The 15,898-nt window shown below is 37.5% G+C and overlaps 1 protein-coding gene across 7 annotated transcripts in view; it reads right to left on the bottom strand.

Moving 5' to 3' along the window:
• The window catches only part of LOC120539150 (bromodomain-containing protein 2-like), a 43,467-nt gene extending 27,830 nt beyond the window's left edge, over positions 1–15,637 (bottom strand). For 2 of the 7 annotated variants that reach the window (XM_039768951.1, XM_039768958.1), the window contains exons 1-2: positions 13,280–13,515; positions 10,681–10,984 (exon numbers count right to left, since the gene is read on the bottom strand). In XM_039768951.1, coding sequence (XP_039624885.1) covers positions 10,681–10,984; positions 13,280–13,311 — 336 coding nt within the window. In that variant the 5' untranslated portion in view covers positions 13,312–13,515. Of the gene's footprint in view, positions 1–9,737; positions 9,916–10,680; positions 10,985–13,279; positions 13,519–15,250 lie in introns of those variants that run through there. The other 5 variants (XM_039768954.1, XM_039768952.1, XM_039768953.1 and 2 more) reach the window with 5 other exon arrangements.
• Positions 15,638–15,898: the final 261 nt, after the last annotated feature.

The raw sequence follows: 15,898 nt of genomic DNA, 5'->3' as shown, positions 1-15,898 counted from the left end.
CACTTATGACCTAAAACTCCAGTGCAAATATTCTTATTTCTCGTTTGTAACAGTACATTGAAATCCAAGGTCTTGCACTTGATTGTTTTAAATCTTACCTACTGGGATGACATCTCTGCAAGTGCATCTCTAGTTATGTTCCTCTTACTTGTGGTGTAACGAAAGCGTCTATCCTTTGACCTGGTTCTTTTTAATTATTACCGGTGTTCAATTTTTAGGAAGTATAATGTTTTATTTCATCCATTTGCTGATACATAGATTTACCTTTCTTTCAAGCAGGGGACTGACCAACCACTTTAGATAAAGCTTGGCTATCTTTACATTTCCACAAACTAAACGAAGAATAAAAGGGTCTTCAGTACAATGCTTGGTTTTGTTTCAGTTTACAGTGGACATTTTAATGAATGAATGTTTTAATTTTAAGAAGCAAATAAATGCCGCCGTTTGCAAGAGCTTTAACCAGCGACAATCTTTGGCTAAGGTTAAACCCTTTTTATCCCACAGTAATTTGGAGAAGGTAATTTATGCTTTTATATCCTTAAGACTCCATTACTGCAATTCCCTTTCTCAATTGCAGCTGGTAAAGAATGGTGTTGCTTGGTTTCTCACTGGTACTCGCAAACATAAGCACATTTCGCCAGTATTTGCTGCACTGCACTGGCTTCCCATTTGCTATTATAGCGATTTAAAAATTTGAATGTTTATGAAGGTACTTAATGAATGTGCTCCTGCCTACACTGGTTAATCATTTAATATCTTATTCTCCCACCCACACCCTTAGATCTGCCAACCACCTTTTGCTTGCCACTCCGTGCACTAGGTAAAAGCTGAAATGTAATCTCTTTTGTCAGTGTTGCTCTCAAATTATGGACAGCTTACCTCTTAACATAAAATCATCATCTCACTGTTTAAAAGTAGGCTAAAAACATTTTAAAAAAACTGGTAGTTTTAAAATGTGCCCTATAAATATGACACTGATAAAATACAGGGTAAGTATTCACTCACTAGCTTTGCTATTTGCACAAAGAAAGTTAAAACAAACAATACTGAATAGTAATATTTAGGTATCAAATCAGTGTAAAACTATAAGAACAATCCTGGAATTAGTGTGTTGATCAAAGCACAGTAGATTAGATGTTTATCCACACCACACTGGGGGGCGAGTGTTTGGGGAATTGCAGTGACACATTGAGCAAACAAAAAGTATACAGCCAATGTTACAATATATACATAAAACATCTGCTCGGTTGGTAATCAACTTATTGGTACTGATGCTTTAACATGAGCAGTGCGGTGTCACAGAGAATGATCTTGTCACACACTGATCACAAACTCAGGCTGGATTGTAGCCTGGTCAGTATTTGAATGGAGTTTGCACTTTCTAACTTTGTGCATGTGGACAGTGTGCATAACTGCTGATATGGTTCTATAGCTGGAAATTAGGGATGCTCCAATTAGGTTTCTTTTTTATGGCCTATACCAAGTACTTATTTTCATGTTATTTGATTATCCGATTTTGATTACTTCAAACTACTACATAACCAGATGCATAGAAGCCTTATGTCCTGTATTAAAAAGTGTGTTTTTATAATTAAACTACAGACCACAGGTGTCATCATTCATTTTTTTTATTAACAATATACAATTCTGAAGGCGTATTGCTCAGAGACTACAAAATACCAAAACTTTATTATAATACATATTTTAATATGTACAAAAATATTTATCCATAACACAAGTCATACAAAAAAAATGCTTCTCATAATTAGAAGCTTTATTATGGTTTCATTATCATATCCATCTGAAACAAGGCTTACTGAAAACGAGTAGTTTTCACAATTTCTCCAAGAAGGAAATTATTACATATATATTCACAATTGATACTGGCAATTAAACACTGCTTTAAATGTAAATACACATGCACTTAGTATTAATTATAAAATATGGACTACCATTTGAAGGATTTGGTTGTTTAACAAAACTTGTGCTGTAAGACATACAGCAACAAACAGTAGAGATCTTTCCAAAAGAAAAAAAAAAAAAGGAAGCCTATTTAACTATTTAAACTTAAGTTAGAAGTGCAAGTTTTTTTGATTTTAAAACAAGCATGCTGTCCAAAATCGAGTAGTGTCCATTTTAATTTAAAAGACAAAATAAAAGGTCTGAATTCCTTAAAGTAGCCATTCTTGCCATTTGTCCTTTGGCACAGGACGACTTCTCTATTACTTTTTTTTTTAGTTTACTGCTCAATTTTCTTTAACATAAAAGCTAATATCAATGACTTCTCGTTCACTGATGAAACAAGCCTCCACTTGCTGCTGTTCATTTACGCCACAGGAAGTTTGCTGCAAAAGAAAAAAAAAATGCTGGCTCACTAGTGAAAAGCAGGGGCTGAAAAAAATCGGTTTTGGTGATTTGCCTTTTTACAGATCACTTTTTAGTGAAAAATCAGCCAACTTCCGATCAGCGGCCGGTTGATTTGAGCATATTAGAAGTGTGTAATTAAGCACTTATTATTAAATTGTTGTTAAATTACATCCACCCAGTTTAGGCTCAAAGGTGACTCCCACATGGGTGTGTATATTGCCTAACAATGGAATGATTCAAGGTGTTGCTGTAACAAATTTTTAGCATTTGACATAAATAATATGCTTGTAGAAGGGCACTATACACAAGGGGATAAAACAAAAAAAAAAACCTATGCATCTGCCATGATTACACTTCAAGCAGTGATTTCAATAGTATTTCAAAAATATTAGAAATTCCTGGGAGAGAGAGAGAAAAAAAAAAAAAGTTTGTAAATGGCTATATTACATATACAGGTTAAATTCCGATACAACGAAATGTTCATTACAACGAAGTATTTTTATGGTCCTGACAGTTTCCCCATTGAACACGAGTCTATAGAAATCTTGTTACTACGAATTATTCAGCAGATACTTTCATTACAATAAAGTGCCCAAAAGACCTTGAAATGCCTGAACGAATAATCCACAGAGCAGTTAGTTCAGTGGTCACAGCTCAGTTGTGCACAACGATCCCCAAACAGAAGCACTGTTAATTTTTTTTCTTTCTTCGAGCTTTCCTTGTACTGTTTTTTGGCTGTTTGTTTTCAGCGATACTTTTTACTTATTGCTCGTCACCATTGTCATCCTCCCATAGAAACGGCAAACACAAAACTGACAGCAGTTCATAGTAGAAAGAAAAAAAATAAAATTTTTGCGGCTTTCGATTCCAACAAAAAGACAGAGAGAGAAAGAGAGAGAGAGAGGAAAAAAAAAATGTTGCCAGTGAATTTGGAATTTCGGCATCAACGCCGTCAACTTTCTTGAATGACCGGGCAAAAAAAAAAAAAAAGAAGAAAAATCTTAGGTTGCAAACATATGCAAACTGCTGCATTCGAAGACGTTGAAAAGGCAGTTTTTACGTGGTTCAGTGATGCTCGTTAAAGTAAACACTCCTCCTATTAATGTGCCACTCAATCAAGAAAATGTGAGGTTTCTAAACTCTCTTGAGACCTCCCCCAAATGGAAAACACCCCGAAGTGCAATCATCGTATCTGTGGAAGACTGTTTATCCGTTGCTGGAACAACAGCAGGCTCAGAGCTCTGCTGCGGCTGACCACCGAAGCAAACGGAAAAGATCTGGATGGGTGATGCAAGGAACATTGTAAATGCAGGGAACAGTATTACTTGGCCAATAACCTGGCCACAACCCTGCATGACTGCTGTGTCTGTGTATAGGAGAGTGGTAGATCACGCTACAATAACCCTGCTATTCCTGCTTCAAGCGGAGTAAAGCTGGTTTTGCTAAAGTACCGAGATTCAGCCTTGTGGTTTGAGATGCAAGACAGGGACTTGTAGCATGACCCCGATCTTTTAGGATTTGTTTCTGTGGCACTTCGCTGCAGCGCGGTCAGCCTGCTGTTGCCCTGCTCCGGTAACTGACAATCTTCCACAGCTTAGGGACGCACTTGTGTGTCTTCCTGTTGGGGTGGGGGTTGGGGGGCGAGTGCCCAAAAAAAGTTTAGAAACCTCACAATATGAAGGAGGATGATTTGGCTTCTGATTGATTACTGTGCTGCCCATAACATGCTTCCACATTTAGATAATGTTTGCGTTGAATTTGTCCCTCCCAGTCGCATGGCAGTACTTCAGCTGCTGGATTTGGGCATCATTCGCACCATGAAAGTGTATTATCACAAGGAAATGCTGAGAAAAATTCTTATTAGCATAACTTGTAGACACGAGGAGATGAAAATCAACACAAAAGAATCTATTGAAATGATTGCAAACACATAGACGCAAGTTAAAGAAAGTACTATAGTGACAAATACAGAACCTCATTACTACGAAATTTTAATTATAACGTAATATTTTTTAGGTCCCTGGCAGTTTATTGTAATGGAGATTTACCTGTATTCATAATCAGGAAATAGCAAAAATAAATAAAATAGCATGTATATAGTGTGAAAGGGGAATTAAAACAAAAATGAAATAATCATTTGATTACATTAACCTGCAATAAAAGTAGCATTTCAAATATCCCAACTGTTTGACTCTGGCATTTTTTGATAATACTAGAAGCCTTGAACTGTCACATTATCATGAACACACTTTTTACAGATGGCAAATTTTATGAAACATAAAATGTAATAACTAAGGAAAACTGCTTTTAGACTTGCAGAATTACTGTCCATTTGGACATTTTTGGTATGTAAAACAAAAGTGACAAAAACTAGTTTATTTGCTTTTACTGGAACGTGGTTAACTTGACTGTGATGCCATTCCCAGCTCTGACATCTGTAGCAAATGGAATGCAGCATTTGACAGCATTCTAAAATGAAGAGGTTAGGATTGTTCATTTTCAGCTTATTGCAAGTCTAAGGCCAGTTTTACACTTCACGGGATGTGCGCTTCAGCAGATGTTACTGCTACGTATGCGTTACATGGTTCATACTTGCGAGCGTACTTTACGTAAATCTGGAAGATTCCACCAGGTGGCAGTGCGAGTGGCATCAGCTCATCGCAAGATGAATGTAAGCTCTCACATTCACTCACATCATTTTAGCATTACCAAATCCCCAAACCTGCATATCTTTGGAAGGAAACCGGAGCACACTGTGGAAAACCAATAGGAAAACATGCAAACTCTAGTCAGGGAACACAAGGGACGCGACTCCCTGCAAGACAGCAGTTCTACTGCTCCGCCACTATGCCGCCCCACATTAGCAATTAACAATATTCAATATTTAAATGAAGTTAACCATTTATCTTTAAAATATATATACACACATTAACGCATTTCATTATGAAAGTGATAAAAGTATAAATCTAAGGATTCTAAATGTACAGAGAACTGGAATATCATACATTTGCTGTGTTCTGTGTGGCAATTTCTGCTTGCTGCTGCTGTCAATGCAGCATGAAGCCCCAAAAGCATGTAGCAATTAACTGGGTCAGTTTTAAGATGATGCTTACGATAGTTTACTTCCATGATAGAATGAACTATGAGACTGAAGTGGACATTTTGAGATTTATGCCACAATTTACTCTTTAATCATGAAATACACATTTTCACTGTGTCCCTGACTTTTTCCCCTCTGTGGCTCAAATACGCCGCAGTACATTCTGATGCTGTTGTGTAGGTGCAAAAAGGATGGCACAGAAGATGGTATGCGAGACCTTTAAAATGTGTCATGTTATTAGGAAGGTGAATATGTGGCACTTGAATATAAAAGCACCACAAATGTATTTGAATGTTGACATTTTGCTTCACCACAATGAACCATTCATCAAACATCGAAGCATGCACATCGGCCCTATAGAATCCACAAAGTGGCTTTGTCACATGTAGATACCAAGCAGAGACTCCAACATTAAGTTCCGACTTGATCACACTGCAAATCAAAGCCTCAACACTTAGCCATTTTTGCCCATCTCAAATTTGAAAACACTTGATAAATTTTCCTACCCTTTATGCACCAATAGCAATTCTGAGGAGACTCATTTTTTTGTCATTAACTTTGGCAGAGTGTATCTTGTATCAATAAAAGGCAAAGTGCAGTACCTCCATAACACAACATTCATGTAATTTAAAATTATAAAAAAAAAAACTTACACCTGCCAAGTAAAGCCTGTATGAATGAAAGATTTGAAAAAATATGCTGCAATATCAGCTTCTCATCTACAAATGTATGCATCACATACAAGTTTGTGCTATTGGACTCCGTGGTTTTCACGAGGCTGGGACAATACCTTAACTAAAAACATTCTTAAACTTGCAGAACTAATAGGTTAAACAGGCACCATTCAACATGTGGACAAGAAATTGTAGCCATTAAAAATACTAGAATCTAACAGAACACTAAGGCCTGATTCATTTGCAACAGTATGAGGACTGATTAGCACAGATGAGTAACATTATATACATTATATATATGTGAATACAAAGATATTCCATAGACTCTTTAAAGCTAAATCTGAAATATTTAAATTTCAGACCAGGGGCCTCCTTTAATAAAACTTTACTTTGATCACAAGCATGAAAATGTGCGTATGCCAAAAAGTGCATGTTATTCACATCCAGATTCAGAATTCATTTAATCTTTAGGAGCTTGTCCCTTATGAAGTGTAGTGGCATGCTCCTTAGGGACAAGCTGACAGAGATGGGAGTAAATTCACACCTGGTGGCATGGATAGTGGACTCTCTTACAGACAGACCTCAGTAAGTGCGTCTCGGGGACTGCATGTCTGAAATTGTGGTCAGCAACACAAGAGCACCGCAGGGGACAGTACTTTCTCCGGTCCTGTTCAGCCAATACACATCAGACTTCCAATACAACTCGGAGTCCTGCCACGTGCAAAAGTTCGCCGACGACACTGCTATTGTGGGCTGCATCAGGAGTGGGCAGGAGGAGGAGGAGTATAGGAAGCTAATCAAGGACTTTGTTAAATGGTGCAACTCAAACCACGCACACCTGAACAACAGCAAGACAAAGGAACTGGTGGTGGATTTTAGGAGGCCCAGGCCCCTCATGGACCCCGTGATCATTAGAGGAGACTACAAATACCTGGGAGTGCAGCTGGATAATAAATTGGACTGGACTGCCAATACTGATGCCCTGTGTAAGAAAGGTCAGAGTCGACTATGCTTCCTTCAACATCTGTAATAAAATGCTGCAGATGTTCTATCAGACGGTTGTGGTGAGTGCCATGTTCTACATGGTGGTGTGCTGGGGATGCAGCATAAAGAAGGAGGACGCCTCACACCTGGACAAACGTATGAGAAAGGCAGGCTTTATTGTAGGAATGAAGCTGGACAGTTTAACATCTATGGCAGAGCGACAAGCGCTGAGCATGATCCTGTCACTCATGGAGAATCCTCTGCATCCACTAAACAATGTCATCTCCAAGCAGAGGAGCAGCTTCAATGACAGACTGCTGTCACTGTCCTGCTCCATTGACAGACTGAGGAGATGGTTTCTCCCCCACACTATGCGACTCTTCAATTCCACCCCGGGGTTGGGTGAAACGCTAACATCATACAAAGTTATTTTCCGTTTTAACCTGTATTTTTATTACTCTTAAATTTAATATTGTTTTTTGTATCAGTATGCTGCCGCTGGATTATGTGAATTTCCCCTTGGGATTAATAAAGTAACCATCTATGAAGCAAAGACATAATGGATGATCCAGGAAGAGGAGTGGCCCTGCAAGGAAATTGCACAAAATTGATGGATATGCCGTGAAACATTGCACATCGTTAACCAATAAAACACAGTTAACAAGCTTGTCCTTGAGATGTGATAATAACACCAACACCTCTCCTCTGTTGTGCTGTTTTGTAGGTCAGGGAAAGGCACCAGGCTGGCCAAGATATTCCTGACCTGTCAACCAGTTCCCTGAGAAGTGTCAATAGACAGCAGATATAGACTGGCAAAAAACCGTTCAGGACAAATACACAATAATGGTCCTTTTAAAGGGGCACTCAAACAGTCTATACATTATATTCAATATTTAATATGGTTTTCACATTAATGTACACAACATCTTAGTTATACGATTATAGGTACAAGCCATCATTTACCTAGGTTGCCTGCATGTCTCTTTATCAAAAGGTGTCCCCCACAAGACTACATTATCTATATGTAAATATTCCAAAACCCAAACTAATTCTGGTTCCAGACATTTTGGAATAGGGACACTCAACCTGTATTTGCTGTATGGTGTGATATTTTGCATCAGTATATGAAGGAGCCATTACCTAGAACATTTACTGAAGAATAATATTTATAGGACAAGTCTAATTCAATTTTCAAAGGCCACAAACACCCGATACTTTAAATTTCCAAGATTCTCTGTCTAACATCTGTCAACTTTATACTTGCTTTTGTGAAATAAAATAGGATAATCTTCAGTTGAAAAATTATTTCAAGATAGTGAAACAGTAAAACACTGAAGAACAGTATGTTCTTTTAAAGGTTCCCTGCATCACTGATTAGACTTTATTTATGCCCATGTAATAATCCAAATTTAGCACCATTAAAGAGGTCTGCCATTTGATTCATGGCATTATGAGCTGAAATACATGAATATCTGGCCAACTTGGAATGAACATATGGGGCTGCTCACTTCACTGTCTGCAGACTAGGCAGTTAATAAATGTTTCAGTTGGAGGGACAACCATAAGCTTTACCATTAAATATAGAGGATTACTGCAAAGTGCATTTTTATTTATTTATTTATTTTATTTATATATATATATATATATATATATATATATATATATATATATAAAATTTAAAAGGGATTGCACTACAACTTCTGACTACTGCATTAGTAACTACACATTAGCACTCTCAACCATTACTGCTCTTCAAGCTCAGGCCTCACTACAGATGTCCTCTTCTCCCTGTAACAATTCCAGTTGTTTACCGATATGATATACTGCATCAAAAAATTTACAGTTTAAAGGAATATATTACTTAAAATAAGCAAAACAAATTACACTTTCATTCACTTTACACACAACCTATACTGGTTTTGGTTTGTTGCCAAAAATGACAAAACAAACTTATCTTGGTTACCTGCTATGAGTAGTTAGCTCCTTTTAAGCAGGATTGAGCTTATCATCCACAACTGCTTCTCACATTCATTCAGCATTTCTCTTAGTCTGTATGTCATTTATATTTATTTTAAAAAAATGTATATAAAATTACTTTTATACCAACTTACATTAAAATATCACATCACAGAGCATGATTGAAGAGATTTAGAAGTTCAAGTGCAGAAGTCATAACAATTTGCAGTTTCCCAGAGGTATCTTGCAACAGACATTTTCTTCTACATGCAAGCTGCACGACATGCCAGTTTTTGGAGGACTGTGACCATATCACCACTTGTAGGAGGTGGGTAGTGTAGCTGTGGCTTAGCACTCTGTCTTACGACTTGCAGAGAAAGCTATATCCTTAAGCTAGGCATGTCTGTGTACTGGTAAAGGTAAGTGTGAAAATATAAAAGATATCTTCTATATCAAAGCTCCCTGTTTTCAGCACTTGCCTTTTAGCTATACTTTTATTTATTTAACCTAACAAATATGAAGATATAAATCTAACTCAATTTGATAACTGTCGCGGAAAGAAAACTCAGGACAAATCATTACTCTCACACTTTTAACGTTACTAGAATTAGAAAATAAAATTAGCAATAAAGACTGAACAGTAATGAGATATTTACCTACATATTTAATCTGCTGCTTACTGCTGTCCTCAGTCATGTGATGGATGATTTAAGTAGAAAAACAGCTGACTGAGCTTCTACCCAGAACTTGATCAAGCAATTAAACAAGATGACGAGTTTATGCAAAAGCATAAAGATGAGAACGATTCTAGTCTTGTTTTGGCAGATTCCAGATCTGAGGGAGAATGGAATTAGGACCTTAAGAAAGTCTAAAAATGTGAAGTATATGCTTAAATGAAAACAATTAAAACTTTACTTCCTGAAAGAAAAAAAAAACCCTAGTGCACATAAACTGCAGCACTCAAAAAACCAAGATGTGAATAAAAGGGCAACTTGGGAGTTAATGGATCTGTTACAAGTATCACACAACCAAAACACTTAAAATGCAGTCAACTGGACCTTTCTTATTTTAAGCTCAAAACAAAAAAACAACCCATGAACTGTGTGCGAAGTGAAAACTTTAAAACAGTATCACCACATTCTTCATTCAAGAACCTGAAATTATGAATAAACTGCATTCCACAAAACAGCCCAACTCCTAGTGTTACATATATGGAGGACTGATTTTCATCTTAAAACATTTCAGCATCTAAAATGAATTGTCAATTTAGATATTGCACGTGACAACCCCCCCAAAAGGATACCAGCAAAACTGCATGCAAAAATACAGATAAGTGAATGAATGTGACACAGGATCTTGAATCATATAGAGCAAGTAAATGATTAAGATTTTTTTAAACAAATATAAAATTATGCTAGTTATATATAATTACAACCCAAACATAATACATTGCTTCTAATGAAAACATACATATTCCTGCAACATTAATTTACCTCATGTTCCAAGACAAACTACAAAACGCTTTTTTAGTAGCATGTTAAGAAAATCTTAAAACATAACTAAATTGTTTTCAGTACAACTTCTTTCAGCTTTACTTACAGGTAATCCAAGTCGAACAGCATCCACAGGCTCATGAAATGGCCAAGCAAAGTGATGTCTCCAGAGTGCCTTCATTAAGACTTTTTGAAGGAACTGTAGTTGATTTGTGAGGCGCCCTGGCCGATTTGGGTTCCGCACCTCAGGCTGCGGAGGCTGTGGAATGGTCTGGGGTGCTGCTATATGGAGCATGGTAGGACTCTCAAAACCTTCATAAAGTTGAGAGGGTTTCCTTATCCTCTTACCGGGACCAGCATCCATGACACCTCCCACACCAAACGTGGCACTACCCACCTCAACAGGTAGTCTGAAAGTCAATACATAAAAAAGTGATTAAATGAACTTGACAGAAAAAATACACAGGACTCCATAACTGATTAACATTTTACCTACAGAGACACTGCTCACTCAAAACTTTTCTACAAAGGGTAAAAGTGTTTTCATACTATTCTACAACACGTGGCTTAATTTCTACTTATTTTAATCTTGGCAATAGCAGCCAAATTCAAAAACTTGCCTTTTTGGCATGGTATATCATTAATAGAATGCTCTTATTTACAATTTTTATACAAATACAGCTTAAGATATTACATATAAAAATATGGTGAACACAAAGTAAGGAAAAACAATCAAACTGTCACTGGCTCAGTGATTCAGGACTAAGGTCTGTAATGACTTAAGACAACCATCCATGCTATAGTACAGTAGTTGTAAATGTTTAGAAGATTGTTTTTGCTGTAGAAAGATGCTACACAAATGCCAGGAAAAAATGTATACGGGGCACTTTTAATAGATCTAACCCCTTTAAAAGGAAAATAGTTACCACGCTGTTTACACTTAAATGTATTCCTGTTCAATCTGTTTATATCCGCCTGCTGTTAATGTGCAGGATGCTGAAACACCGATTTATTCGAGAACCAAATATTCAAATAAAAAATTCACAATCATAGTACATATTGAATTATACTATCAAATTAGTGCTTGTTACTTAATACTAAATGAGGGGCTCCAAGGTCAGAATTTAATCTTAATTGTCAAAACCGATTCCAACACCAGGAACAGGCATGCCGCGGTAGTCATAGTAACCACACATAAAGGGGCTGCTTGTGGAATCTAGAAAATATCCACTTTAACCTTTTACACGTGTCAACCATACAATTTCAACCGTTAGGCTTGATCACCCAAGAATACTTTTAATATGTCAAGTCTTCAAAAAGGAGATCCTTCCGACAATAAATCAATTGCTTACAAACACCACACGAGTTTTAGCGATTTGGTCTTCTGAAACAACTAGGCAGCGTGCAACTTTAATAAGGCATGCACACGTGAATAAAAAGGAGGGTTTACGGAAGAGAGGCAAATCATTTTCACTACCGTTCCAAACTACACCCTAAGGAGTACAACTAGGCCAAAAGATGTTCAATTTGCATATATGTGCAAGTAAAAATACAAAAACGTCCGTACATTTTCAACTAAGTGCCTACTCAGTTACACAAACAAAACTGTATAGAAAGACTACCCTTTCAATCCGAAATATGCAAAATAACCAAATATGACAAAAAGCATGATTTTTTTTTTTTAAAGAATGGACTACGGAAATAAGGGGAGAATAGGACGCTAATGTCTACTACAAAAAGACGGCAGAAGCGAAGTTGCACAATAAACTTATGTGCTTTAAGGCCTACGGGGAACGAAGAATACAAACACCGATACGGATATTATAGTAATTACGATGTTAAAAAAATCGGAATTTTCAAGATTACTGCATCTCTCTACCCCATCTCACCACATGTACAAAATGATGCAACTACTACTGACGGTAATATCCAACTACTGTAAATAAACAATGTACAGAAGGGAACAAGGCGGGCAATTAACAACATGTGATTAGAACTGATCCTAAATAAATAAAGGTTAAAGTCTCTGACGTAAATTCTAGCAATCGAGTCAGACACAGCGGTAAATCAATGTGCACCGGCTGTCGCGCTGTTAAATTTAAAACTGTACCGTGCAACTCTACGTAGATACACTGTAATCGTTATTTCCACAGGGGGCTTGTAGAACAGAATGGTCCAATTAACACTTTGACAACGCTCAAAACAAAAAGCTCAAAAAGAACGCCTAATCAGGCGAACGACATAGTATGGGGTTTAGACACCTCAGATTTCTATCTCAAGGGAACAGTAACTTACAAGGTAGGGTATTTGGACTGTTAACATAGTTTTAAAACACTGCCAAATGCATTTCTAATTTCACGTTTGCAGTTAAATGCTTTTACAAAGCAATCGGCCTGAGAAATTATCAATCCAACGGAAGATGGCGGCATCACGAATACTCCATAGAGCATTCGAATTTCGTTTTATGCAGCAAAGACATATGTAGTCCCATTTTCCGGCGTACAGTTTACCAGAAAATATTTTCAGAAAATAAGCTCTACGAGTGAAAGTAACGGTACATTCAGCATGATATTGCTTCCGTTGCCGAAAGTATATCCAGACTGAGCATCACCAGTTCAAGTGCTCAACACTGAAGTCATGTATCGTAAAACTTCAGTAATATCCTCGAAAACCTAACGTACAAAGTCTACAGTCCCGATATATACCTATCAATAAGGGAATTTGCAGCCGATTCCATTCGGATGGATCCGGATTCTCTCACGGTCCACTACCGGAATCCCCTTTCTGTTTCGTCCCTTCGCTCCTCGCCTCCTCCTTGTCTCCGCTTCAGCGAAATGGCGCCTCACTCCCTCCACCCCTCTGTTTATAAACCCACTTTCAGCTTTGATTGGGCGAGGTTGGCCCGCCTGTAGCACTTCGTCGCAAGCTCATAAGCTGGTTAAAAACGCCATCCAAAAAGCACCGCCTCTTCACTAAGTAGCCGGCCCATTTAACAATCTCCACAAGCTATTAGTCGCCGTAGACCGCCCTTCTTACTTTCGTAGCAGCACTGAACACACTCGCTCGCAAGACGTTTGGTTCCTCTAGCAGTCAATTAACGAGGGCTATCCCACCCCGCACAGACACGCCTCTCTTGTAGCTTAGTCAGAGCCATTACGTTAATTATGCGAAAACGTCCACTGCGATTGGCTGCGAAGTCCCGTGCGCGGATGGCTTGTGCAATTCGTAGACACGTGATTGGTCACTGCCGACAGTCACGCGAATAGAACGGTTGCTTTAGAACTCCAGTTTCCTAGCGGCGTGGTCGTTTTTATCCGCAGTCTGTCCTTTTCTTCGAAGAAAGAAGTCGCCATTTTGGAGTTTCAAGTGGAATGTCCTAAAAATACACCTAATTATACCAAAAACAAACCCAGAAAGGGAAAAAAGCAATAACATTTACGAAAGGTTAAAACCTCATACAGTACAGACGCGTGACATTAACCACAGTTACTTTAACATGTGTAACGTTAAAACTGCGTCTCTGCCAACCGAAAACGACTGTCTTAACTTGCCATCAAACTACCTTTGTCGCTTATTAAAAATCCCTCACAACACAAACTGGTTGATCTGCATCAAAATCTATTCAGTTAAGTGTTCGACAGCAAACACCAGGCAGGTTGAAGAAACAGCAAGGGCGAGAAATATGTTTGGCTTAATTTAAACGAAGGTAGTATTCGCCCCAATTGAGACGACAAATATTTTTGTATCGCGTTTAATGATGCAAGTCCAGTGGGGCCTTCAAAAATGTATTTGCGCCCAAGGACTGTTACAGATAAGATCTACATTACATGAATAGCAAAATTTCAAAAAATGAGAAAAATGCTTTGTGGCGAAACGATTTGAATATCACAGTTCTACAAAGTTGTATTTTGTTGATTTTACTTTGCAAGAATGGGGATAAGAAAGCATTTCAGGCGGCCATTACAATGACACAGCATTTTCCCATTACTTCAAATCTTCTCCTTTTTGTTATTTTAAATCTTTTAAGCATGTTATCCCACGACAGTTTTTAGAGATGGGTATATTATTCACCGATATGATAAATAAAAGATTATTGTTACTCAATAATTCATTTGTATTTTTTCCTATTTCTATGGTGTAATTTCACCATTTAAAACTGCAACAAAAGGGAATTACTGAATTCTGATTACCTAATAAGATAACAGCATTATTTCTGTTTTAAAATGGACCCTGAAGGTGGAAGTTTCCAGAAACCCTTGTGTAAAACCTAGGAGCAGACAAAAGTACCCTTTTTATATAACCTTGCAAAATTATGAGGGCATATCCGTTTACCTGCAATTACAGTGACACATTTGAACACACTGTCCAAGAATATACAGCCGTTAATTGAAATAAAAGGTGATTTTTATAACTTGGTCATTTTTCTTCTCAATCAAATACAATCTTTTTCTTTGTCCAAGTAAGTAATTTTCTATTTCAGACTGTCAGCTTGATTATCCAATATAACGATACACTTTATTAGCTTTTGGCCATATGTTGTAGTAGATTTGAGTAACATTTCAAAGCCATTTTCTTCGTCGTGGCTATCACGTTCATGTCGACCCCCATTGGATAGAATAAACCATGTGACACGAAGACACGACGGAGCACAAAGAATAAATATAAAAATATCTCACCTGTAACAATAAATTGCACATTTATCACTAGCATTTTGTCGTTTTTGTTTCCACAACGATGGGCAAATACAAAACCTCACTTTTCGAGATCAAAAAAGTAAGATTATTCCTCCAAAATACAACAAAGAACATTTTCCAGAAACGTCAGCATCGCGTGGATTGGTCAACCAGCATCACGTGATACGTCTTGAAATAAAAGACGATTTTTCGACGGTAAAAAAGACGTCTTGCTGAAAATTCTGCATGAACGTGGGTTTTTCTGGTAAGTATCCATCGAATAATGTTAGTTTGGTTACAATTCCACGAGTTTCCAAAGGACCTGACTGTTTCCGTGGTACTCCCCCCTTTAGGCTCCGATTCGGGTTAATGTCAGCATGGCTCCCAGTGCTACTACATCCACTGCGCATGTGCATGTTGCGGGAGAGAGAGTGGTCTAGGTTGTAGAAGTGCGCAAGCGCGCAAATGCATCAGATTAACCCTCCTTCTTAGTTGCTTAATCGGTGTACACAAGAGCAATAAGAGTCCTTATTCTTGTGCAGTAATTAGAAAACAAAACTGCATTTAAGTTATTTTTATACTAATATAAATTATATAATTTAGGCCAGATTGCACATGAATATATAGCACTTGCATACTTTTAACTAATTC

The sequence above is a fragment of the Polypterus senegalus genome, chromosome 11 (assembly GCF_016835505.1).
Source record: "Polypterus senegalus isolate Bchr_013 chromosome 11, ASM1683550v1, whole genome shotgun sequence".
In the NCBI taxonomy this organism is placed as follows: domain Eukaryota; kingdom Metazoa; phylum Chordata; class Cladistia; order Polypteriformes; family Polypteridae; genus Polypterus; species Polypterus senegalus.
The sequence above is the reverse complement of the archived record's forward strand: the minus strand, read 5'-3'. Positions and strand labels throughout refer to the sequence as shown.